The 26,765-nt window shown below is 43.3% G+C and overlaps 1 protein-coding gene across 1 annotated transcript in view; it reads left to right on the top strand.

The window, feature by feature from the left end:
* The window catches only part of GABRR2 (gamma-aminobutyric acid type A receptor rho2 subunit), a 42,783-nt gene extending 20,151 nt beyond the window's left edge, over positions 1–22,632 (top strand). Inside the window, exons 3-9 of the mRNA XM_029944376.1 lie at positions 12,115–12,182; positions 13,705–13,928; positions 14,895–14,977; positions 15,177–15,317; positions 18,232–18,384; positions 19,332–19,528; positions 21,849–22,632. Coding sequence (XP_029800236.1) covers positions 12,115–12,182; positions 13,705–13,928; positions 14,895–14,977; positions 15,177–15,317; positions 18,232–18,384; positions 19,332–19,528; positions 21,849–22,160 — 1,178 coding nt within the window. The 3' untranslated portion in view covers positions 22,161–22,632. The remainder of the gene's footprint in view (positions 1–12,114; positions 12,183–13,704; positions 13,929–14,894; positions 14,978–15,176; positions 15,318–18,231; positions 18,385–19,331; positions 19,529–21,848) is intronic.
* The last annotated feature ends 4,133 nt before the right edge of the window (positions 22,633–26,765 follow it).

The following is a 26,765-nucleotide window of genomic DNA, read 5'->3' as shown; positions in this document are numbered from 1 at the left end:
AAAGATATATGCACCCCTACATTTATTGCAGCATTATTTACAATAGGCAAATTATGGAAGCAGCCCAAATATCCATTAATAGATGAATGGGTAAAGAAGAAGTGGTATATATAATATAATATAATATAATATAATATAATATATAGTGGAATATTATTCAGCCATAAGAAGAATGAAATTTTGGGGTGCCTGGGTGGCTCAGTTGGTTAAGCCTCCGACTTTGGCTCAGGTCATGATCTCAGGTTCATGGGTTCGAGCCCCGTGTCGGGCTCTGTGCTGACAGCTCAGAGCCTGGAGCCTGTTTCGGATTCTGTGTCTCCCTCTTTCTCTGCCCCTTCCCCTGCTCATGATCTCTCTCTCTGTCTCTCAAAAATAAATAAATGTTAAAAAAAATTAAAAAAAAAATGAAATTTTGCCAGTTACAACAGCACAGATGGAACTAGAGAATATAAGGCTAAGTGAAATAAGTAAGTCAGAGAAAGACAAAAACCATATGATTTTACTCAGATGTGGAATTTAAAAATCAAAGGAAAAGAAAAGACACACAGAGTCTTAGCTGTGGAGAACAAAGAGATGGTTACCAGAGGGGAGGTAGTGGGGGATGGGTGAAACAGGTGAAGAGGATTAAGAATACACTTATCACGATGAGCTCTAAGTAATGTATGGAAGTGTGGACTCACTATGTTGTACACCTAATCTAACATTGTATGTTAACTACATTGGAATTTAAAAAAATAATTAATTAAAAAAAAGATACTGCCACAGGAGTCTGATTAACTCACTGACCACAGCATTTCTTTCGACACACCTTGATGTGCTTTTCTCTCCCTTTAATGAGTAAGTTGTAACTCCTTAGTACCTGGGAGCAGGCATCACTAATAATGACCAGCCCTTCTTCGAGTGTGGCCCACAGAGATTTTTCTACTGTTGGGCTTCCCCCTTTTATCCTGTGGTACCATCTGGAGCAGTTTATTTTCTGCTCGCACTGCTGGAGGGGAGTGAAACCACACTTCACCTACGGCTGGGTGATAGCCCAGGCCCCGAGTTTGGCTGTGTGGAGTCCAGGGACAGTGGGCAGGCAGAACACCATGGGTACCTGTGATTCCTTGGGGAATCCGGTCTACAGTATGGCCCCTCAGTGACTAGACACCAGGGCCAAGGGTTTGGCAGTCATTCCTTCTCCTCACGTGTATTAAGCCCTCCTCAGGCTAGGCTCCCTGTTCTGTGAGTGCTGAGGGAGACACAATGAGTAAGTTTCAGGCTCTCCCCTATGGGTAAGTGAGATAGGCCATAGTAATAATGACAGTGATAATATAACTAGTAATAGAACATCTTTTCTGAAAATATTTTTTTAGGGGCGCCTGGGTGGCTCAATCGGTTAAGCCTCCAACTTCAGCTCAGGTCATGATCTCACGTTCGTGGGTTTGAGCCCCGTGTCCGGCTCTGTGCTGACATCTCAGAGCCTGGAGCCTGCTTTCGATTCTGTGCCTCCCTCTCTCTCTGCTCCTCGCTGCTCATGCTCTGAATCTCTCTGTCTCAGAAATAAATAAAACATTTAAGAAATTTTTTTAAATTAAAAAATAAAAAAATTTTTTAATGTTTTACTTAAAGGGGGAAGGGCAGAGACAGAAGGAGACACAGAACCGGAAGCAGGCTCCAGGTGCTGAGCTAGCTGTAAGCACAGAGCCTGATGCAGGGCTCGTACCCATGAACGTGAGATCTGACCTGAGCCGAAGTCGGAGGCTTAACCGACTGAGCCACCCAGGCGCCCAAAAATAAAATTTTTTAAAAGTTTTATTTATTTATTTTGAGAGAAAGACAACACAGTGGGGGAGGAGGGGAGGAGCAGAGAGAGAGAGAGAGAGAGAGGAAGAGAGAGAATCCTAAGCAGGCTCTGCACTGTCAGCACGAAGCCTGATGCAGGGCTCGAACCCATGAAACTGTGAGACCGAAACCTGAACCAAAATCAAGAGTGGGACACTTAACCAACTGAGCCACCCAGGCACTCCCAGTTATAGAACATCTTATATGCCAAACCTGGACATGGGTTTTACATGGATTAACACACTCAATCTTCATGACAACTGTATGAGGTTGGTCTATAATTATACCTCTTTTACAGATTAGGAAACTGAAGCACAGAGAAATTATGTATCCCCAAGGTCACACTGCTGGTGAATGATAGGACCCAAATCCAGCTCCTGGCTACCACCGTGGGTTTATTTTTTGCCTTTTTGAATCAGAGTCCTTTGAAAATCTATTTGTTTCCCGGAATAATGACAATCTCTGTTACCTGCACGTGCCTGCACACACACACACTCTCACACACACACACACACACACACACACACACACACACACTTACCTTTTACTTAATTTCAGAAGGTTCACAGAATCCTTGCACCTGTCCCTCGGGGCTCTATGAGCTCAGGATAACTACCCCCGCCTGCCTTGCACAGATGATCTCCACATGAGGGCACTGGTGGAGAGTGACAAATCACAGACATGACAAAGCACACAGGGGCAGCTGGAAAGTGGCATGAAGGGTCCCTAGGGAGGGCAGAGGAGGGAATGCAAGGCCAGGTGGGGCCCTCTATCCAGCTCCAGAGCCTAGTCTGTCTTCTGGTCCTCGTGAGGGCAAGGTGGCTTTCTCGGGCTTGTCTTCCACTTTCTGATTTGGATCATTCATGCCTATGGCAGAGGCTCTTCCACCCACTGATGAACTGGTTGGGGAAGACAGGAGTGGGGGACTCAGGGAACTGCTTCCTTAATCCGAGTTGGTAAATGACCCCTATCTTCTCCACCTGTGGGACCACAGAGTCTGCAACATCCCCCCTTGCTCTTCTTCTATACTTTCAGAGGAACCTCGTGCCATTGACCTCCCGTCTTGTTGTCTATTCATATGATCACTGCCCCACCCTACTCTAATGTGTGGGGCTGAGGGTGCAGAGTTTGGAGGCTGACAAAGCAGAAAGACAACCCTCCCCCCCAGTGGTTGATGGGGGAAGGGATGAGTGTTCTGGTAAGAAAAGAACAGGACATGGAGGGGTCCCGCAACCTCAATTAGGGGGCCGGGGAAACCCTCCTAGAAGAAAGGCGGGTTTAAGCTGAGATTCTGATCAATTTGACTAGATTGAGTAGGAATATCTTGTTGTGTTTCGAATGGAGTTATGTCTATTTTATGTGTCTATGATTTATTTCCTCCTTTTTTTTGAAATGTTTATTCGAAGTCTCTTGCCTGTTTTTGTGTTGGGTTATCTGACTTTTTCTTAATGGGCCTCCTAAGAATTATTTATATATTCTGCATACGATCTCTTTGCCAGTGGTGGTTTTTGACAAATAGGAGTTCTTGATTTCTTCAGCGAAAAATTTTTTATTGAATTGTAACTATATACAGAAAAGTACACAAATCCTAAGTGTACAGCTTAGTGAATTATCTAAAAGTGAACACTTTCATGTAATGAGCATCTAGATCAGGAAACAGTATTTCCAGAAGTCTTCTCCCAGTCATTATCCTTCCAACCTGGGCAACCATTAGCCTGACTTGCAATGCCAAGTATTCGTTTTGCCAGATAATCTCGATTTCACTGTAAATCTATTGATCTTTTCTTATGGTTAGTGTTTTTGTGTCCTGATACCGTATATTGCTATCCTGAGGTAAGAATATATTCCCCTCAATGGCCTTCTGGAGCTTTCTTGTTTTGCTTTTCACATTCGGATCTATAATCTACTTGGAGTTATTTTGCATATTGCATGATTTGCATATGTATGGCCAGCTGTCCCAGCATCAGTTATTAAAGATATATTCCTTCTCCAATCACCTGCAGCGATGTTTTTATAATAAATCAGTGTTCTTGGGTGGCTGCGTGGCTCAGTCAGTTGACCACGCAGTTCTTGATTTCGGTTCAGATAACGAACTCGTGGTTGTGGGATTGAGTCCTGGGTCAGACTCTGTGCTGAGCGTGGAGCCTGCTCGAGACTGTCTGCCTCTCCCTCTGCTCTCTCCTCTACTCGTGCGCGCGCGCTCTCTCTCTCTCTCTCTCTCTCTCTCTCTCTCTCTCAAAAAAAAAGTCAATGTCTTCAAATGTGTATGTCTGCTTCTAGACTTTCCATTCTGTTCCATTTTGTCAATTTGTCCATTTTTATGCCGGTTCTTTACTTCCTCTTCACTGTAGTTCTGTAATGAATCATGATACCTACAAGAGCACTCCTACCACTCCATTTTTCTTCAAGAAAGGTTGCTTTTAATTTCCTAATAATCATTTTGTCAAGTTCCATAAGAAAATCGAGTGACATCTTGATTAGAATTTCATTGAGTGTATAGATCAATATCAGATAATTAATATTTTTATAATATCAAATCTTCCAACTCAGAACCATGATCTATTTTTCCATTTATTCATGTCTTTTACTTCCTCTCTATAATATCTCATTGTTTACTTCACAGAGAACATGAAGATATTTTATTGGATTTCTCTCTAGGTACTTATTTGATGCTATCGTTAACTGTACTTTTGAAAAGCTTTCCTTTTCTAACTTTGATTTGTATATACTGACTCTGTATTCAACATCCTTATTAAAATCTTTTATTGACTTTAATAACTTATCTGCTAATTTAAAAAATTGTATGTCCAATATTATACAAATAATGGCACTTTTCTTTTTTTCAGTCATCATAACTTTTTCTCATTTCTTGCCTTATTGGGCTCTCTAGTCCTTTACATACAATATTGAATAGAAGTGGCATTTATAGAGATTTTTGTCCCATTCTCTGTATTAACGAAAAACTTACAACACTTTACCATTAAATATGATATTTACTGTAGCTAATTTTGGTACTTATCTCTTTTCAGGTTAAGGAAGTTCCCTTCTATTCCCATGTTTAAAAAAAAATCATAAATGGCAAAGGTTTTTCTGTTAATATAAAAGATTATATTGATTGATTATATCTTTATAGTTTACAGTTTTATGCAGAATTTCTAAATCAATTTTATGATCTCACTTAGTACAACAAGATATTTTATTTTTTAATTTTTTTTTAGGGTTTATTACTTTTGAGAGAGAGAGAGAGACACACACACACAGAATGTGAGTGGGGGAGGGGCAGAGAGAGAGAACTGGCAGCACAGAGCCTGACTCGGGTTTTGACCTCAGGAACAGCGAGATCATGGCCCAGGCCCGAGTCAGATGTTTAACCAGCCGAGCCACTCAAGCGCCCCACACTAAGATATTTTAAAGTTGATGCTATTTTAATATCTAAAGCCCCTTGTTTCTACCCTCTATTTTTTCTCCTGGTTATTGTGTATGTCTTATTTTCTTGTGTGTCTGGTTATTTTTTATTATGAACTATAATTATATTTACAATATTTTTAATAGAAGTGAAGATAACATGTAGGATGGTGTTATCTTCCCCAGAGTGGATTTCTCTTTATTTTTATTATTAAAAAAATTTTTTTTTACATTTATTTATTTTTGAGAGACAGAGCATGAACAAGGGAGGGAAGAAAGAGAAAGAGACACAGAATCCGAAGCAGGCCCCAGGCTCTGAGCTAGCCGTCAGCAAAGGGCCTGATGCGGGACTCAAACCCACGAACCGAGAGATCATGACCTGAGCCAAAGTTGGACGGTCCACCGACTGAGCTATTCAGGCACCCCAGATTTCTGTTTATTTATACCAGGTACCTGGTAGCATGCTCGAGGCCACTACCACTCCAGATAACTCTAAACTACTGATTTGGACTGATGTGATTTGAAGCTGGGCTGCATATCCCACAGGGGCCTATCTACCTTCCCTGCGAGGGTGTACTTTTGGGGATCCTTAGGTAGAGCAGCCTGCTTGGTGGGCCCTGGATTCTAATCCCAGCCCGGCAGCTTCCTCAAATCATCAAAAGCATTCTTCAGCTTCTCAGTTGCCTTCCTGAGCTGGCAGCTGCCCCCAGGAGAAATGGGTTCAAACACTGAACATACCTCCCTGGGACTCTGCTTCCCTCTCACATCCTCCTCTAGGTTTATTTTGCTAATGTCAAAGTCTTCAGAAAGAAATTTTAATATTTGGTCCAGCTTTTTAGTTTTGGGTAGAAATGTTAGTGTGAATTATTTAGATTATTTAGCTTGCTATTACTCAATGTGGAGGTCTTTGATTTTCCAATGTAAAAAAACCTTGCATTCCTGGAATAAACCTGATGTAGAAGTGATTTATCTTTTTTTAAAATTTAATATATTGCTGGATGTGATTTGTTAATATTTTGTTTAGGAGCTTTGATTCTATGTTCATGAGCAACACTGACCGGTAATCTTACCTTCTCGTGCGGTCCTTGTTCTGACTTCATCAAATAACTTGGCATCTTTTGACATGGATTTTGATTTTTTAAATATTCTTTTGATATTCTCTGGAAGAGTTTATGTAAAATTGGTGCTCTTTCCTCCTAAAACTTTGCTAGAATTTGCTGGTGAAATCATCTGGACCTATCATTTTCTTTGTGGGAAAATTTAAATTAAAGGCTCCATTTCTTTAAAATTTTTTTCATGTTTTATTTTTTTTTTTTGAGGGAGAGAGAGAGACAGAGAGAGACCGCATGAGCAAGGGAAGGGCAGAGAGAGAGGGAGACACAGAATCTGAAACGGGCTCCAGGCTCTACGCTAGCTGTTAGCACAGAGTCCTCCTATGTGGGGTTCGAACCCACAAACCGTGAGATCATGACTTGAGCCAAGGCCAGACACTTGACCGACTGAGCCTCCCAGGTGCTCCTCCATTTTTAAAATGCTTATAGGACTTTCAGGTTTTTGTATTTCTCTTTTTATAAGTGTTGATCAATATATCATATATTCCTGGGAATTTGACCAATTCATCTAAATTTTATTTATTTATTTTATTATTATTTTTTTATTTACTTGTGTGTGTCTGTTTGTTTTTGGAAGGGGGAAGGGCAGAGGGAGAGGGAGAGGGAGAGAGAGAGAATCTTAAGCAGGCTCCTCGCAGGCTCAATCTCATGACCGTGAGATCATGACCTGAACTGAAATCAAGAGTCAAGAGTCAAACACTTAACTGACTGAGCCCCCTCGGCTCCCCTCACCTAAATATTAAAGGTTATTGTAAAAAAGTTGCTCAGAATAACTTCTTTTAATCTTTTCATGTTTGTAGCACATATAGTGATGCCTTTTTGTTCCTGATAGTGGCTCTTTTTGCTTTCCTTTTTACAAGACCAATCTTTACAGAATTTTATCAGTTTTATCGGTTCTTTCAAAGAACCAATATTTGGTTTTAACAGTATCCTTTCAGTTGTGTGTTTTTTATTTCAATACTTCCTGTTTTTACTTGTATTATTTTCTTCTGTCTACTTAAATTGCTTTTCTTTTCCTAAGTTTTAAAGATGGATGCTTAACTCATTGAATTTAAGCATTTTTTCTTTTCTGGGATGATAGTTAAGGTTATACATTTTTCTGTAAAAAAAAGATTTAGCCTACATTGCATGAGGGTTTTTAAAAAATTTTTAAATGTTTTTATTATTTATTTATTATTGCTTAACTGACTGAGCCATCCAGGCTCCTCGTATGAGTTCTGATATGTAATACTTTTTAATCATTTTGTTAAAATTTTCATTATAATATCTTCACTGACCCATCAGTTTTTCAGGAAGTATACTGCTTAATTTTATGGAGATTTTTCTAGGTATATTTTTGTTATTAATTTCTAGTATTCATTGAGTTCATAATTTATATAAATTCTAACCCTTTAAAATTTGTCAGAACTGCTCTTTAGCACTGTATATGATAAATTTTTATAAGTGTTCACTGACTGCTTGAAATGTTTATTATATAGTTTTTGCATTCATTGTCCTATATATGTTTATTATGCCAAGTTTGTTAAATGTTTTAATCTATGTGTCCTTACTGGGATTTTTTTGGTCTGCCAAAAAATTTCATAAATTCTGAGAGAGATGTATTAAAATCTCCTGCTATAAATGTAAGTTTGTCTGCTTCTTCTTCAATTGTGTCCACTTTTGATTTTTGTGTTGAGGTTATATCAGTAAATGCACACAAATTTATATGTATATTTTGTTGGTGAACTGAGTCATTTATTATTTCTAAATGCCCCCTCTTTACTTATCTTTGTCTACTTTATTGATATAATATAACTATACCCATTTTCTTTTGGTTAGTATTTGAATGTTTTATCTTTTGCATCCTTTCTTGTTCTACTTTTCTGTATCTTCTATTTTCTTTTTTCCATAATATTTTATTGTCAAATTGTTTTCCATACAACACCCAGTGCTCTTCCCCTCAAGTGCCCTCCACCATCACCACCACCTGTCTTCCCCCCTCCCCCCTCCCCCCCTGTGTCTTCTATTTTCAATGTGTCTCTTTGAACCGCACAAAGCTGGGTTTTGTTTCTTGATCCCATCTGACAAACTTAGAGCATTTCTGAATTATTACATTGGACAATGTTTGTTTGTTCATTGGGGCATTTAGTCCATTTTTATTTATGAATAATTTTTATGTTGGTTTTGAATCTATCATCCTGTTCCGTCTTTTTTATCGTCCAACCAATTCTATGTTCTTTCTTTTTCTCTTTCCTCTCTTGTTTTCTTGTGGATTGATTATTTTTGGTTATTCCTATTTTGGTTTCCCTCTTGTAGTTTTGAACATGCGTACTCTTACTGTTTGTCCGTGGCTTCCCAGAAAACAACACAAACTCTTGGCTTATCATCCTAGTATGTTAATTAGCTACTTCTATTGTTCTCCCAGACAATGTGAAGACCTTATAGCTTTTACTCCATTTATTCCCCTTCTCACTTAAATGTTATTTTTGCTTGCATTTCTGTTTAGTTTTTTCATTCCCATAATACATTATAATATTGTTTTATGGGGTACCTGGGTGGCTCACTTGGTTCAAGCGTTCAACTTCAGGTCAGATCATGATCTCAAGGTTTACCAGTTCAGGCCCTGAGTTGGGCCCTGTGCTGAGAGCTCGGAGCCTGAAGTCTGCTTCAGATTCTGTGTCTCTCTCTCTGTGTCCCTCCCTCACTCATGCTCAGTCTCTCTTTCCTTCAAAAATAAATAAACATTAAATTTTTTAAAATAAAATTTAAAATAAAATAATATATTGTCTTATATAGTCAGTGTTTACTTAGAATTATGCATATGTTTACCATTTTTGTTGTCCTTTATTCATTTTGGCATCTCAAGCTTTCCCTCTGGGATCACATTCCTTTGGCTTGAAAAACCCCTTCATTTAGGGCAGAACACATGTTGGCAAATTCTGTTTTAGTTTGTCTGAAAATTCTGTCTCATATTTATTCTTGGAGTCTGTGGGGAAGAAATGACATATATCTTAATTTAAAACATGGATAAATTCCTAATGTGTGCTTTTGAGGACCATGTGAAGAGAAATAATGGTAGAAAGGCTAAGAACAACAACAACAAAAAAATGCTTGACTACATGGATATCTCCCTTATGCTGCCTTGAATTTGTCACCTCGTTGGCTGTACTGCATGAAATCCCACTTGAGACTTTGATTTAGCTTGCCAGATCCATCTCTGAATGCAGAAAAACCCATACCAGTGTGAAGAGGCCATGGCATGAATGCCTACTTAACTAGACTTTTCTTTTTCTTTATGGGCTCCAGTCCTACTCAAAACATAAAATGTTCACAGAAGGAGGAAAAAATCCAATAATTTGGAAGACTTTCTCCCAAAATCAGATTAGGAAGGGCCACAAAATAGAGAGTTCAGAAGAGCCTGCAAGCATTCGCCCTACTAGGGCAGGTCAAAAGCAAAGATCAACTCCATTGACTCTCAGACCAAGGAGGGTGGGGCTGCTGGTTCTGTTCAAACTTGAGATGTGAGTCCCTAGGAAAACAGCTTTAGAGCCTCCTGAACACACACATTGTTTACCTCCGACGACCCGGGTCTCCTGAGAACTTGACCTGCACTCCCATGTGGGCAGTACCTTGGAGCACTGACGTCATCCTCACAGGCATTATCACATTTCTCTTAGGGGAGCTGTGGAGAGCAGGGCAGGCCCTGAGAACAGAGAGACACAGTAATAGACTCCAAGCAAGCTGATATATTTTATCTTGAAAATGTCCTTTGCCAAAACCAGCTCCTATTCAAACACCGTGCCCATTATCTGAAAACTAGGCCACTGGGAAGTAAATCCAAAGAGGGCAATGGCTATATTGTTTCTTCCCTTTGGCTCCTGGAACGACTGGATGTTGCAGATCACATGGCACCTTAGAGAAAGGGAGAGAGGGGACAGGAGAGCTGGTCAGGTACAGCACGTGTCCATGAGAGGCAGTGCTGCCAGGGTTAAGGACTCAGATTTTGGGCTGTTTTAACATCTCTGGCTAACAAAGCATCCTGTGGGTGAAGAAATTAACCAGCCCCACTTCCCCGATGGCAATGTTGGGGGCACACAGCCCCGTGAAAGGGAGCAGGGCCTGTGTACTAGGAGAGGACCCTGGCCAGGCTGCCTGCAGACTCTCTCTCATGTTGCAAGGCCTCTGGGGGAGAAAGGCAGACTAGTCAGCCCTAGGAGGGGGCCTCCTCCCCACACTGACCATTCACTCTGGCACCTTCAAACAACCCCAGGAGCCTGGAATAAAAGGAGAACAAAACTGTTAGAGTGGGGCCTTCTCATGGGCCCTGATGACCTAAGTCATCAGTTGCAAAATATGAGAAAATAAAAAGATCAGCTTACACCCTGATTTATGTGAGAGGGAAAAAGTAAAAAAAAAAACTAAAGCATGGTATTCATTTACTTTCATGTTTCAGAACGTAGAAAATATCCATTAAATCCTGCTAGTAATAAATAAAAGGCTTCCATTCTATTAGGCTCGGTCAAAACAACCAAATCTTTAATGGTGGGATTGCAAGTTTAGCAGGTGTACGGGGAAAATTTGAGGGAGTTGGTGAGCCCATCCAATGCTCTGAGCTACTTCCATGAGGACCGTGGCTCCCAGGTTGAGGTGGAACTGAGGATCGAGCCTTCTGGTTACATGTCAGAGTCTTTTCCACCCCATGACCAAAGTCTTAGTGCCTTCCAGACCTTCTCACTCCTGAGACCCAGACTCCCTCAGCCATGCTAAGGTACTCCCTGCTTAGACCACAGTGGGTCAGCATGCCCTGGTCCACACCGGCTAGCCAGGGTTCAGCGGCTCTCAGTGCCACCGGGCTGGCCTGGCCCTCTGCCCAGTGCCACCTGACTCAGAGATATTTTTTTATCTATGACTATAATAGCCTTTGTTAGTATGCTTGACAAACACAGGTTTTTGGGTTTCCCCATTCTAGGTTTAAAAAATATATTAAAATCTAAGAAACATTTTATGGAAGTATAACATACACACCAAAAGTATACCAATGATAAGTGGACAGCGCACTAAGTTGTCACAAAGTGAATGTAACCATCAACCAGCCCAGGAAATAGAACAGGAGCCACAGATAGACCCACCACTACACATGGTTTTAGAAATCTTGCCACAGGCCAGGTGGGATTGAGTGTCAAGCCCCTGTGCTATGTTCTCTCCTACTTCTCATCTGACATGACCTGAAAGGATTTAAAAATATTGTACGGTAATGTCTTTTACACAGAGATCTTGTCTCACACCCGACTGAAGACTTCTAGAGGGCAGGATCTCAGTTATCTGTTAGGTCCTCTGTAGTAGAGTTTGAATAATCGAAAAAATCTAGCCCTGGGCATGCAGGTGTCCCAAGTCCACATCAGAGGCTATTAGGCATCATCTGTCCTCTATCAATGCCAAAGGAGGACAACTGACCAGGGTCCCTACTCAGACACTAGAGCATCATTCCCTTGACCCTCCAGAGATAGCCCTGGGATGTAGAAAGTAGTAATCCAGCTCATCGATTCATCCGACAAGCATGGGTTAAACATTCTCCTTGGCTCGGGAAAGACAACATAAAGCAGACTCAGGCCCCGCCCTCAGGAAGAAAGCTGAGGCACCCAACATGTCAGAAAGTAGCAAGGAAAAACCCTTATAGAATTTGAGCCACTGCCTCACCCCTGCTCCACTCAGGCTGTCCCCAGGAAGGGGGTGGGGGTTGCTGACCCAGTGGTAGATAGAAATGTGCCTCACCAGCTGTCTTTGCTCTTCGCAGGCCCTGCTATCCCAGTGGGTGTGGACGTGCAGGTGGAGAGCTTGGATAGCATCTCGGAAGTGGACATGGTATGTAGTGCCCTTGGTGGGGCAGCCTCTGGTGCGGGGTCCTGGGGTTAAGGTTTCGGGGAGCACCTGTGGCTGGTGGGGCTCCCTGGGTGTGGGCTGTGCCCTGCTTGGGAATAAAACCGAGACTCAGTTGGCTCAGGTGCAGTGAAACCTAGAGCAGGGGTTCTCAATTAATGGGTAAAAGTAACTTGGGGAATTGGTTACATGCAGATTCCTTGGTCCCACCCTGGACTACCTGAACCAGAGTCTCTGGGAGTGAGGCTCAGCCCCTTACATTTTGAACACACCCCTCAAGTGATGTGACTGGTCAGAAGAACCACACTTGGAGGAGCACGGGAGGTGGACACTTTCAGACAAAAAATTCTGTAGTTTTTGCTTTCTAGTGCCTGCCTTGAGCATCGCTCCCCTACGCGTTCCTTGGCAGGGTCCACCAAGGTCAGTTGGTAAGAGAAGGCTCTTTGAAGAAGCTTTGTTTCAGCTAAGACCTGAAGGATTATAAGGAGACAATGCGGGGAGCACCAGAACAAGAGCAGGGAAAATGCCCCTGAACAGAAGAAACCGGTTATACTTAAACTAAAACAGTGGAGCACAAAAGGAGGAAGAGGTAGGGGTGGAGGATTGGATGGGTGAGGCGCTCCCCTCTACGAGTGACCTCACAGGACAGCCAGGAGGGGTATAGGTGTGCTGGAAAGTAGAAGTTTGTGGGCACTAAGCTCTGAGTCTTTCCATCCTTGCTCCCAGAAGAAGATGTTTGAGGTGCTTATTTACTTATTTACACTTGTAACTTAGCACTCACATCTTCTGGCTATGACAGAAGGGCCAGACTCTTGGTTAAGGCATCACCTATGCAGGCAAGGAGACACTGTTTAGCAGAATGAGCTTTGAGGCTGAAATTATAGCAGATATGCAGCTGTCCAACCCTTCATCCGTTTATTCTGACATACCCCCATTTTTCCATCCTGCAAATATCTATTGAGCACCTACTGTGTGCCTTGCCAGGCACTGAGTTAGGGCTCGGAGCTTCAGTGGTGGGCAGGACACAATTCTGCCTTCAGATTCTACAAGACCAATGATAGAAACTCTCTTAAATGAGACACTTGACTGTATAAGTTTCTCCAAGTGTCCACTAACCTGAAACTGAAAGCTTCGCCAATAAGTAAGGAGCCCTGTGTGCACAAGTTGAGGTGAGAGAGAGTAGGACTTTGGGGGAAATCCTGCCCTGCTGGCCCCCATGTCAGGCTGTCCACCTTATACCTGCGGGTTTCATTTGCAAAGCCTGAAGGAGGGGATGCTCACTCTCCTGAACTCCAACTTCATGATGCACAACAACGAACTGTTCTCTTTCCTATGGTTTCCTAGCAGCACCATTGTCACGGCCGCTGTCCTACAAGGCTGCAGAACTGTCACCTCCCACTCTGGAGGTTGAGCCTGAGGTGTCTGTTACATTGGTTGATGATGGGTTGACTGTCAGAAAGGAAGCTGTCTAAGCATTTCTGTTTCGTATCATCTCGGGCTCCCATAGGACTTCACCATGACCCTGTACCTGCGGCATTACTGGAAGGATGAGAGGCTGGCTTTTTCCAGCAACAACAACAAGAGCATGACCTTCGATGGCCGGCTGGTAAAGAAGATCTGGGTCCCCGATGTCTTCTTTGTTCATTCCAAAAGGTCATTTATCCATGACACCACCACTGACAACATCATGCTGAGAGTGTTTCCGGATGGGCACGTGCTGTACAGCATGAGGTAACTGTCCAGGGGACACTGTTTCTTTGTCCAATGTCATTCTACTACTTAAGGTCAATCTCTTTGGCCCTGAAGAGTTTGTCACTATGGTTAGGCCTGTGAGCTATACAGATGGTCCAAGTTAGAACTTTCTAAAGATGAAATTGTCACCCTAGTAGCCAGTGACTTTCCTGTCCTCTGGGATCTCCAAGCTCAGGTTAGGAGAATAGTTAGGCCTGAATGAGTTCAGGGAATCAATGACCTTCTAGATGCCTTCCACCCCTGAGAGCCTATCATTCTAGTTTGTTGGTAATAAGGACTAAAAAGGTAATAATAGGGGCACCTGGGTGGCTCTGCCAGTTAAGTGTCCGACTTCAGCTCAGGTCATGATCTGACAGTCAGGCTCTGTGCTGACAGCTCAGAGCCTGGAACCTGCTTTGGATTCTGTATTTCCCTTTCTCTCTGCCCCTCCCCTGCTCCTGCTCCCTCTCTCTCTCTCTTTCTCTTTCTCACAAAAATAAATAAACATTAAAAAGAAATGGTAACAATAGCTACTGTTTATTGAGTGCTATTGCAGATTGACTTCTGGACTAATGAATGTTACACAGACTTATTCCACATCTTGGCCTGCTCGTATGGTTCACCAGAATTCAATGCTAATAGCTTTGGGGTGGCAGAGGTTGGGGGAGAGCATAACCACGCAGGCATCTTTGAGGGAGGCAGCCCGCTGGCTGAGGGTAATGCCCAGGGAAGGGTGCAGGCATGGGCCACCGACAGCCAACACCTTCTGTAGCTGGAGCCTGGGCAGAGCACTGCCAACATGTCCTATGGAAATTAGGGTCCTGCAATTTAGATATTGGAGTTAGCGAACTGCTGAAGCAGATATGAGGAGGCAGCTGCTCTTGGTCATGCCTGTGTTCTTACTCTGAGCAGACCTGTGAGCTGATAACTCACTGCATGAGCCAATATGCTCTTTTGGTTGCCTAGGATTACGGTCACTGCCATGTGCAACATGGACTTCAGCCACTTCCCCCTGGACTCCCAGACCTGTTCTTTGGAGCTGGAAAGCTGTGAGTATCCATGGTCCTAATGGCAGATCTTTGCTTTATTCCCTCTCCAATCTTTGTGCCATTTTAGTAACCATGAGACCGAGTCCTGCCTGCCAGTGTTAAGACCTGTTTCCACTGAAACTGGTGTAGGATTTCCCTGTTGTTTCAGCCTGCATCAGAATCAAAGGAGTCACATTAAGTTATTTTCCTCTCCCTAAAGATGCATATACAGATGAAGATCTGATGCTGTATTGGAAGAATGGAGACGAATCCCTGAAAACAGACGAGAAGATCTCCCTGTCTCAGTTTCTGATTCAGAAATTTCACACCACTTCCAGACTGGCCTTCTACAGCAGCACTGGTAGCTAATGTTTACCATGGTCTGATTCAGATGTGGAAGAAAATACATGAGAATTCTCCAGCCTTAAACTTTTCCCCTTCCAATGAAAATGAATTTGAATTATTAAATAATACATAATTCTACCAAACATTACCAGCACTTAAAATCGGAGTTTTAAAAAACTGCTGTCCTCTGAAATCCCACGGCCAGGGATGACCACTCCTAACAAAATGGCACACACCCTTACGAACATCTTGCTTTAATTATGTAATTGTACAGAATTGGGGTCATGTTTCCCATGCTATTCAGTAATCTGGTTTATCTGACTTAATGATATGGATGATAGATTTCCTAGGAAAGTAATACATGTATTTATTACTTATATTTCAATCTATAGATTTATTTTTAATGCTTAGTATAACTCATCCAGAATCTGGGGTTGTGTCTGAAGTTTTGGGAGGATGCACTTGTTAGTCCCCCTCTAATCTCACCGTGAGCTCTTGTAGTAGTTTTTGGAGGGCTGTCATAATAAAGTACCGCAGTTTGAGTGCCTGAAAGAAGTGCAGTGTATTCATGCACAGTTCTGGAGGCCAGAAGTCTGCAGGCCATGCTCCTCCCTTGTGCTCTAGGGAGGAACCTTTGCTTGTCTTCTGCTAGTTTCTGGTGGGTGCTGCATTTCTCTAGTGTCGGGCTCTGTTGTCATGTGGCATTCTCCTTGTGTCTCTTCTCTGTGTCTTCACATGCTGCTGTTTCCATGTCTGTCCACACTTCCCTCTTCTCTAAGGATACCAGTCACTGGTTTATGGCCCACCCTAATCTAATATGACCTTGTCTCTTCTTGATCCCATGGACAAAGACCTGATGTCCAAATAAAGTCACATTCACAGAAACTGGGAGTTAGGGCTTGGTCATACCTTTCTGAGGCCCACAATAGCACTGTGGTAGCTCCAGGACCCTAGAGGACGTCTCATTCCTTACCCTTGTGTACTGAGAAGCCCAGGCCCTTCTGGGGGAAGCTTTTGGTCTACTCTCTGCCCCCACATGGCCACCATCTTCCTGTTCACCTGCCTCCCTCTGACCCCTGTCCCCAACATCAAACACGGAAAAGGACTGAGCCTCTGGGAAGGTTGTGTTAGTGTCTAGACAGCCCAAGCCTTCTTCACTTTATGCCCACAGTGCTCGTCCTCATCCCTTTCTTCCCCTTTCTACAGATACATATTGCCACAGAATTTTCTTTTCTCATATCTTCTTGGTAAGTTCAAACCAACTCTTTCTGAAGTCATTTTTAAGAATGTCTTCTATAACTTTTTATTATGTTGCACTTTTAAAAAAATCGTTTTTTCTTTTTTTATGGAGGGAGAGAGTGTGTGCATGCACATATGCTCATGCACATGTAGGGGAGAGGCAGAGAGAGAGGGAGACAGAGAATCCCAAGCAGGATCTTTCCTGACAGCAGAGAGCCTGACAATGCTTAGTATAACTCATCCCACAAGCGATGAGATCATGATCTAAGCAGAAATCAAGAGTCAGACACTCAATAGACTGAACCACCCAGGCATCCTTTTATTTCTTTCTTTTAAGGAGAGATAGAGACAGCGTGAGTGGGGGAGAGGGGCAGAAGGAGAGAGAGACAGACAGACAGAGAGACAGAGAGAGAATCTTAAGCAGCTTCCATGCTGAGCATGGAGCCCAACTCAGGGCTTGATCCTACGACCCGGGGATCATGACCTGAGCTGAGATCAAGAGTCGAGCACCCAACTGACTGAGCCACCCAGGCGCCCCTAGAGTAAATATTTTTAAAGCTCCTGGTTTCTTCCTGGTGTTTCCAAAACAACTCTCTTTGGTTTTCTTCCAAGAAAAGGACAGTGGAGTAGCCCTTAGTAGAATGAAGGGAACTCTCAGCCCTTCCAGAAAGACCCTGTGCAAACCTAAGGAACAGTGTGATTTGCTTCATGGGTGCCAATTTAAGTATAGAAAATAAAGCTGACGTGACTGGGTAACTGTTGTAGATGAGTAAAGGATTGGGAGTTTCTGTCATATTTGAAGATGACTTGCTATGTATCCACTCCACCGGCGCACCTACCTCATTGAAACAACCCAGGAACTTACACAGTTACTATATGTCACACTTGTCTGCACCCATCCTATTGTTCCAGCCTTCCCCTAATGATCCACCCCTTCCTTGCCTGACTCAGTACTAACTTTCCACCCCTGTCTCAGCAGCCCAATGTCCTCCTGCATCCAAACCATCAGAGGAGTGTGTTTGACAGGCAGATTTCTGGGCCCCATTGCAAGCTACCGAGTCAGCATCCCAGGCTGGGCTGAGATGGGAGTGGGGTAGGTGTGTGCACACAGTTTCAGTCAACTTTATACATTTATACCGCCCTTGCCACCATCTGTGGTCCTAGTGATTGTGTAATGACCTTGTGGATCATTTGAAGCCTGTTCACAACCACTCAGCTAGTGATGTATGGGGACACTGGCTCAGCTGACCAATCTACAACAAGGGAACAGTGACAAGAGCCCAGCTCTGCTGGCTCCTGCCTCCCTGGTATTGGCCTCAATAAAATAGAGCCAGTCCCCCTTCTTAGGCTCCTGAGCAGTGATTCCTCAGGAAATATGGTCGTGGTTGGCAAAAACCAAATACCAAACAAGATGCTAAACCTAGATCTCTCTTTCTACCTTTCCCTAAGATGCTGTGGAGAGAAATTAGGTAATATTGAATAAATTTGTTTATAGGAGAGAGAGCTACGATTTTAGAAAGGAAATGTATTATATTAAGTCAACTGATCATTCACTTTTAACTTTCTGCTGAAGATGAGAGCATGGGGGAAAGAATAGGGGATGAGAATATGGGGGAAAGAAGGCTCCCCGGGGAAGGAGTTTGGTTTTGCCTCTCGCACTGAACCTCACCAGCTTCTCCTGTGCCCCCCAGGCTGGTATAACCGTCTGTACATTAACTTCACGTTGCGACGCCATATCTTCTTCTTCTTGCTGCAAACCTATTTTCCTGCTACCCTGATGGTCATGCTGTCCTGGGTGTCCTTCTGGATCGACCGCAGAGCTGTGCCTGCCAGAGTCTCACTGGGTAAAAGCATGTGATAATGTGTGATAGGGTGGTTATTTTTTTATAACTGGTCACTAAAAAAGAAAAAGTAAAATCATTATTCAGAGTTCTTAACCAATGGGCTACCGGAGCCAAAAGAAGCAGACGTCCCTCCTGCTTCTTGGCCTCACCGTTCCCACGCTGCTCTCGGTTTCCTAGACTACTTTATGAAAACCATAGGGAGCTACAACTGCATCAGCTTTGCTTGAGTCATTTCAGGAGGAAATAGCTTGTCTGGGGAATAGACTTCCACCACCAGCAGTGTTAGAGCTCAGTACTTTGATGAATAAGATAATTCTGTAAATACAAGAATTTTGTTTGTTGGCCTTGTTTGAGTAGAGTGAGTGTTTGAAAGCAGGGCCTGTATCGGGGATTTGAGGGGAGGGAGAGAGCTGTACACCTTGCATTCGTGGTGTTAGTCCTTGGAGACCCCCCAGAGTGAACCTTTACAGCTCATCATTGTCAATCTGGACACAATCAGGTTGGGCTCCCAGAAATGTGAGGGTTTACCCTGCAAGGCACAGTGAGGAAGAAACTAGCATGCAGGCTTCCAGGAATTTTCACAGTTTTCAGAGACTTAATGTGGCCAGAGAGAGAATGAGGCCATTCCATGCGGTGTGGGAAGTTTCCTTTAGAGATGTCTTTTACTCACTCTTTCCAATTCCACATCTGGACAGGTCCTCCATTAAGCACTGCTGATGTGGTTAGCCACATCGCAGAGACCCCCCAAAATGAAAGAGGACTGGCAGCATCTGGCCAGGGCGGGGGCCACCTGCTGCCTGTGGGGCAGATCCACAGTGTGGATGTTTCTATGCCCCGGGGATTTCTCATTAGCTTTAAGAGATGGAGCATGTAAAACGGGGACTCAGTGGAATGTGGGAGCAGTTCTGTACCCTTGTCGTTGGCTGAACTAGAGCTGGATGTTACAGGGATCACCACCGTGCTGACCATGTCCACCATCATCACGGGGGTGAACGCCTCCATGCCCCGCGTGTCCTACATCAAGGCGGTGGACATCTACCTCTGGGTCAGCTTTGTGTTCGTCTTCCTCTCGGTGCTGGAGTACGCAGCCGTCAACTACCTGACCACGGTGCAGGAGCGGAAGGAGCGCAAGCTCCGGGAGAAGGTGAGACCAGTTTCATTCATTTCCTGTCCTAGCCCAAGCTACTGGTTGGCTGAGAATGGCGGGAGGGAAGGTTGTGTGTCAAAAAGGGCGATGTTTACACAAAAGGAGGGGGATCTATTTTAGACTCAGTTCTAGCTTCTACCACAAAGGATCCCAGAAAGCAGAAAGTCTTTGGATCAAGACTAGGAACAGAAAGACTTGGGTTCTTAGGGCCAACTCTGCTACTTATGTTGGGCTTCCCTTTCCTCATCTGTGAAAAAGGTATAGCTGAACCCTCACCTCACCTTCCTCCCAGGATTGTTGTAAGGATCTCATGAAGTAATGTATATAAAACTGCGGGGTTCTAGACAGACATAAAATATCACTGTTCCTATTGAACAGGTTTAGGGACGGTGCCTCCATGTCCTATGACAAGACAAGGAGAGAGTTCTAGAATTAAAAATTCCTCTATTTATCTGTGCTCAGACACAGATATCTGTGGCTGTGAAAATTCAGCCACATGCAAGTTTAGCCTTTAGACTCATTGGAAATGCTGTGCTATGCACACTGTACTACACTGTACTATATTAACCTATTACATGAGATAGAATGCAAATGAGGAATTCAGGCAATGTGCATGGGCCTTTGGCACAGGGAGGAAAAGTTAATCCCATTCATATTCAGACTCTAATTAATCCCAGTAAGAAATAAAATGCCAGCTTGTTACTAAATCATTGCTCATCATTGCACCAATCAAAATGGGCATTCACCTAAAAGTTATAAAGGTCAAGGGATATTAAAATCCCACATTTATGCACATCTAGGTGGCTAGTAGCTCCTTCACATAAAGGAGCTTTAAATTTTAGGAAAAGAGGATGTGTTACTTTTTCAAAAATAGTCTTTGGGGCGCCTGGGTGGCTCAGTGGTTAAGGCGCCAACTTCGGCCCAGGTCAAATCTCACGTTCATGGGTTCGAGCCCCGCATCGGGCTCTGTTCTGATGGCTAGCTCAGAGCCTGGAGCCTGTTTCTGGTTCCGTGTCCTTCTCTCTCTGCCCCTTCCCCTCTCATGCTCTGTCTCTCTCTGTATCAAAAATAAATAAAACATTAAAAAAATTGTAAAAAAAAAAAAAGTCTTTCAATGCCCACATCATACCTGTTAAATATTTCTACAGTGTCTCCAAATAGGCTAAATTGTTTAAGACTTTATTTTTAAAATTCTATTCAAACCTTTTCTACTTTAGCATTTGGTAATATTCACTCAGATTTTCAATAATCTGCATATTGGTTATGAAAATGATTTTGGATTATATTTAAACACTTTTGATTTATAATCCAATGAACTTTTCTGTATAGAGCTGTTGAAAAAATAGCAAGCCTTCACCTGACAAATATGGGCTCATGAATTGTTGAACAGTGTCAGCTAGAAGCCCACTCTTGGCTGACTCAAATTTTGGAAAGAAGTTAAGTGAAACCATTTAGAAAGGCATTGCAGGGGTGTCTAGTTGGCTGAGTTGGTAGAGCATGTGACTCTCTATCTCAGGGTTGTGAACTCAAGCCCCATATTGGGCATGGAGCCTACTTAAAAAATAAAATAATAAAAAAGGATTGCAGGCACCGTGACCTTTTATGCTTAAATTTAACTTCTTAGAATAAGGATGCTGTCCTACCTAATCATCTTTAGATTGATGCACAAAGAGGTGAAGACCCACATTTGGAATGGGAATGCAGAGGTTTAAGGTTTTGACTCTGACACTAGCTATGTAATCTCAGGAGAATTATATAGCCTTTCTGGGTCTTAGCCTATCTGCAGTTGAGAGCATGTGAACTAAATCAGTGATTCTGGACCCCAGCTGCACAGAAAAATCACCTGGGGAGCTTCAACTTAATTAGGTTATTTTAAAAATTTTTAATAGCTGGCAGTTTTATTTTTTATTTATTTTTTAATGTTTATTTACTTTTGAGACAGAGAGAAACAGTGCGAACAGGGAGGGGCAGAGAGAGAGGGAGACACAGAATGTGAAACAGGCTCCAAGCTCTGAGATGTCAGCACAGAACTTGATGCAGGGCTCGAACCCATGAACTGTGACATCATGACCTGAGCTGAAGTCGGAGGTTTAGCCAACTGAGCCACCCAGGTGCCCAGATGTGGCTATTTTAAAGAACTCCCTGGGTGATTCTAATAGAGAGTCATTGGGCTGAGTGACCCCTGGAGATCCTTCTAGTTTTGCCTTTCTGTGGTTCTGAGTAGCCAGGAGGCTCTGATCTCGGTGCAGGCCACCTCCTCTGCCCCTCCGCAAGGTCTAAACATGCCTTCCACCTCTCTTGTGTTTGCTGCCCCCAGCCTCCCTGCACATGTGGAATGCTCCACTCAAGAACCATGATGCTGGATGGAAGCTACACTGAGTCTGAGGCCAATAGCCTGGCTGGGTACCCAAGAAGCCATATTCTAACAGAAGAAGAAAGACAAGACAAGATAGTGGTCCACCTGGCTCTGAGCAACGAATCCAGCTCCTCCAGGAAGAAGGGGCTTCTGAAGGGCCACATGGGTCTTCGCATCTTCCAGAACACCCACTCCATTGACAAGTACTCCAGGCTGATATTTCCTGCCTCCTACATATTTTTCAACTTAATTTATTGGTCAGTGTTTTCCTAGGAGCCCTGAGGCTATGCCTGGGAAAGGACATAGACCTCTATGGGGCCTGGCCAGCCATCTGCACATGGACCTGCTGACCACTCTTCCCTCACCAGATGGAGCAGCCGCCCCTGGACCACCAGCTCCTGGACCATCATGGCAGTACCCCCTCTCAGAGGAGCCCAGGAGCCCTCCAGCTTCCCTTTCCCTGGCCTCATGGGTTTGCTCTTCATTAATGGTGTTCTGTGTCCTACTTCATGTCTCATTAGGATTGTCATCTTCTGTTCTTATATGTAAACAAGAACACAAGGGCTCCTCCTCCCATAAAAAGTGACTCGAACGCCTCCTAGATGTTCTGAGACCCTAAGGAAGCCCAGGAGTCAGTTGTGAAGGGACAAGGAAGAATAAAGCTTAGGGGCTTTCTGGATAAGAGATGGAAATAGGATTCAAAATAGGAATTAAAATATCTGTAAACCCATACAACTAGATTAAGTGCCTACCTAGGAAAGAAAAAAAGCTCAGATCCCAGATGGGAAATGATTTGGCCTGTGTGGGTCTGGCAACTCACATGGTTTTGTGATCCATTCAATCATTCATTGAATATTGAGCTCCCATCCTGTGCCAGGTACTGTGGAAATGAACAAATAGAAGTCTCTTTTCTCAGAGAACTTCTCTAAGCCTACACTCATTCTACATATGGCAGAGGGTACTTCTGCCCTTCTCTCTCTCCCAGCGCCCACTTATCCCACAGATCTGTTCCGATTGCTGGTGCTTTTACTCCTATGTCTACCTAAAAAAGCACTTCCAGTCTCCTATGAGGCCCACCTGAGGCCAGCTTAATACTTCTGTCCTGGAATCTCCATGCAGGGCAAGTATAGTGCTGGGGAGAAGGCACTTAAGAATTGGTGATAACAGAACTTGGTCTTGGAGAGGCAGGAGCCATGAGTGTGCTGTGGAAATGTGTTCCACATACTATCTTATCTCCCTTTCTGGGCTTCTCTCCCAGCAGGCAGATGTCCCCAGTATCTCTGTGTCCAAGCCCTGCCCCCATCCCAGGCACCCTACTTAACCAGATGTGCCCCTGCACCCTGGAATGATTTTTTCTTTCTACAAGGCAGTGACTCTCCTCTAACGTGGCTGAGCTCAGATTAGAAAAGCAATTTGATTTATTGAATCTACAGTAAGTTGTGGATAACTTTTTCTCTTAGTCCTATTTTAGGTATTTGCCAGTTAACTCAAATGAACTTCTAATTAGCAGTATTTATGGAAATATAAAGGATATGATTTTGAGGAGGGGGCCTTTTCTTTAAATCACAGTACTTGGAATCAGAGGGCTGATCTAGGGAGCAGGGAAGGAATGCCCAGCTCAAATTTCTTGCTTAATCAAAGAAGCTCTTCTGCTCTTTCCCCTACCTACTGCCCCTTCTACCTTCCTGCTCAGGGTCTGATCATCTGGTCAGAAGTATACAAATGGTACAGCAAAAGTGAGAGTGTAACCCTGCCTTAAATCAAGTGAGCTCTGTCCTGTGGAGTCTGATTTGCAGCTCCTGACTCCCAAAACCAGGGATTCTTAGTTCCTGAGGAATAGAGCACAGATGGGTACCAGAGCCTCCTAAAGTTTCAAGTCAAGGGCCCATAGGTCCCTGATCTGCTCACTTCTCCCTCACCAAAACTGCCACAGTTGCCCTATGCATCTCAGATTCCCTAGTCTTTCCTTTTGTCAGTCCCCCCCACATTTCCTCTGTTCCCACACCCCTTCCTTGTGTGATCCTGGTCCCGGACACCCCCTTGCTTCACCACTTCTTCACCCATGTTGAGAGCCAGACTCACCATCTCTGTCCACCAGCCCTGATCTGAACTGTGGCCTCCAGCCCTACCAGTCCAGAGGTTGTGTGATCACGGCTAGGATTGGAGGAGTTAAACCCTCAACAGGACAGCCTCCAGGCAATAATATAGCATAGATTACCTCGGGCAACTGTGAATTTGGGAGGTTCCCAAGACTACTCTCAGGTTTAATAATTAACTGGAAGAACTCTCAGAACTCAGAAAAGCCATTATACTCACAGTTATGTTTTAAAGTGGCAAAAGGATACAGATTAAAATCAGCGAAGGAAAGCAGCATTTAGGGCAGGGTGCAGGAGAGACCAGGCACAACTTTCAACTGTTCTCTCTCAGTGGAACCAAGCATTTAGTGCTTATTTCTCTCAGCAATAATGTGTGACAGTATGCACCAAGGATATGCACCAAGGAAATGTACCCAAGTCCATCAAGATGTGCGGAGTTTTTATTAGGGGCTGGCCATTTAGATACAGCTAACTTTCCACCTGGCTGGCCTTAGCCTCCAGCCCTTTAAGAGGTTGAGCTGACAACTCTTAGCCTAAGGCCTCCATCATAAATCACACTGTTAGTATAGACTATCTGGCTTGGCCCAAGGTAAGGTAAAGACTCTTCTATTAGGCAGGACCTTCCAAGGGATTACCTCCAAGGAGCTGAGACTGACCCAAACCCTTTCTTTTGTCAAGGCTAATCCTTCATTACACAGCAATCTTTGTAAATTGCTTATTGTTAATGCTGATTGCTGCATTGCTATTATAGATTCATGCAACAAACATTTTAAAGCATCCCTTGCACTAGGAGGTTCAAATTAGAACAAGTTAGTTATAGCTGTCACAGAGGGTACACATATATAGAAAACAGCGTACACAAATACCTACAAGTTAAAAAGTGTTAAGTGCTACAGTAGTGGTTCAAAGTATAATGGGAGTTCAGAGGAAGGAGAGAATGATTTCTACTGGGAAGCCTGGATCTCAGGGAGGATGCAGCCCCTGAGCTGCCCCTTGAGGCTTGGGGATTTAGAGATGTTCATGCTAGATGCACATGTAGAAAAGTACATATGGGTCTGTGCTGTCCAACATGGTGGCCACTAACCATGTAGCTATTGAAATTTAAGTTAAATCAAATTAAAAGTACAGTTCTTGCCACTGTACTAGGCATCTTTTCCAACTGTTCTGCTCAATTGCCGCGTGCGGATAGTGCAGACCTATAGAATATTTCCGCAGCCACAGAAAGTCCTATTAGATAGCGCTGTTGTGGATGAAGGGGTCAGCCTGAGCAGAGGGGTGAGAGAGGCAGGAAAGTCTGGGGCTGCACAGGGCAGGGTTTGTGGGACAAGTCACCTGTTTTTGCTGGGTCCTAGGATATGGGAAGAGGGAGTGAAAGACCAGCACTTTCCACAACACTAGGGTCATGGCAGGCCCCCCATGCCACTGCCAACAAGGACAGGGTCCCCTTCCTGGAGTTGTCTGGCTTGGAACCGCTGGATTTCCCAGCCTCATGGACAGATGAAAGATGAAACTATGTAAACAAGGATTATTGGATGGTACAGGGCATCTGGACTTGTTTAGAAATGTTTACTCTGTAGATTCTCCTAGGCCACAATGCTACTCAAAAAATGATAATTATGTTGTCATTAAATATATTGCTGTAGTTGTCTTATTTCATTCCAACACTGCTCTGCTTCTGATTATGTTGTTTTCATAAATTGAGGCTCATATGGCATGGTGGCCTGTTTACACTTAAACAAATAAAGATGTATTTTAACTAGCTTATATATTTAACAGGAGTTAATTGTATAGCAAACATGTTCACAAGCATAAGCAGCATTTTATCATGTAGAATCATAATATAATGACACTACTGTGTCTAATCAGCACTGCCTTACTGCAGTGTAACACAGTTTGACTCTACTTGAGAAAAATAGAAAATTAAAAGGAGGTAAAGAAGAGACAGTAGGGGTGTCTGGGTGGCTCAGTCAATTAAACATCTGATTTTGGCTCAGGTCATGATCTCCTGGTTCACAAGTTCAAGCCCACCATCAGTCTCTGTGCTGGAAGCTCAGAGCCTGGAGCCTCCTTTTCTCCTTCTCTCACTGCTCCGCCCCTGCTTGTGCTCTGTCTCTGTCTCTCAAAAATAAATAAATGTTAACCAAAAAAAAAAAAAAAAAAAAGAAGAAGAGACAATAGTAGGAGTAGAAAACAGGAACTAGGGAAATGTTGAGGACATGGAATGATTCACTCTAGAGGTAAGAAGACAGCAGTAAACATGACTGTTATCAGGAATGCTTGAATAATACTTTATTTCACTGAATCTAAGGCACCAGCAATGTAAAATGCACCCATATTTTATGTACCACCAAGAAAGAAAAAAAAATGCTACTAATTAAATTATAGCATGCCAGTGATTATGAATCCTGATTTTGCCAATGTTAAGTTGTGAAAAAATATGCATGTTGGATACATGAAATAGGTATTATACAAAAGCTGATCAGACATACTTCTTTGAAACCACAGAACCAACATTTATTATGTGTTTGTCTTCAGTGTCTCATGCCTGGGTGGGGGATGGGGTGATGGCAGATACAGAAATAAATGGGAAACACCTTCCAGTGATTAAGAAGTTTACACTGCAGTGGGTGTGTTTCAAAGGAGGGAGAGATAATAGAATTTGGGGAATAAATGCTATTTGTGGTAAATTTTGAGCAATGGATAGATAGAGTTTTGACTAGTAGAAAAGAGGTAACATGTAGAGGGTAACTAGCAGAAAGGATGGTAACATGGCCGAAGGAAA

The sequence above is a fragment of the Suricata suricatta genome, chromosome 7, assembly GCF_006229205.1.
Source record: "Suricata suricatta isolate VVHF042 chromosome 7, meerkat_22Aug2017_6uvM2_HiC, whole genome shotgun sequence".
In the NCBI taxonomy this organism is placed as follows: Eukaryota; Metazoa; Chordata; class Mammalia; order Carnivora; family Herpestidae; genus Suricata; species Suricata suricatta.
This window is presented reverse-complemented; position numbering and strand designations above follow the sequence as displayed.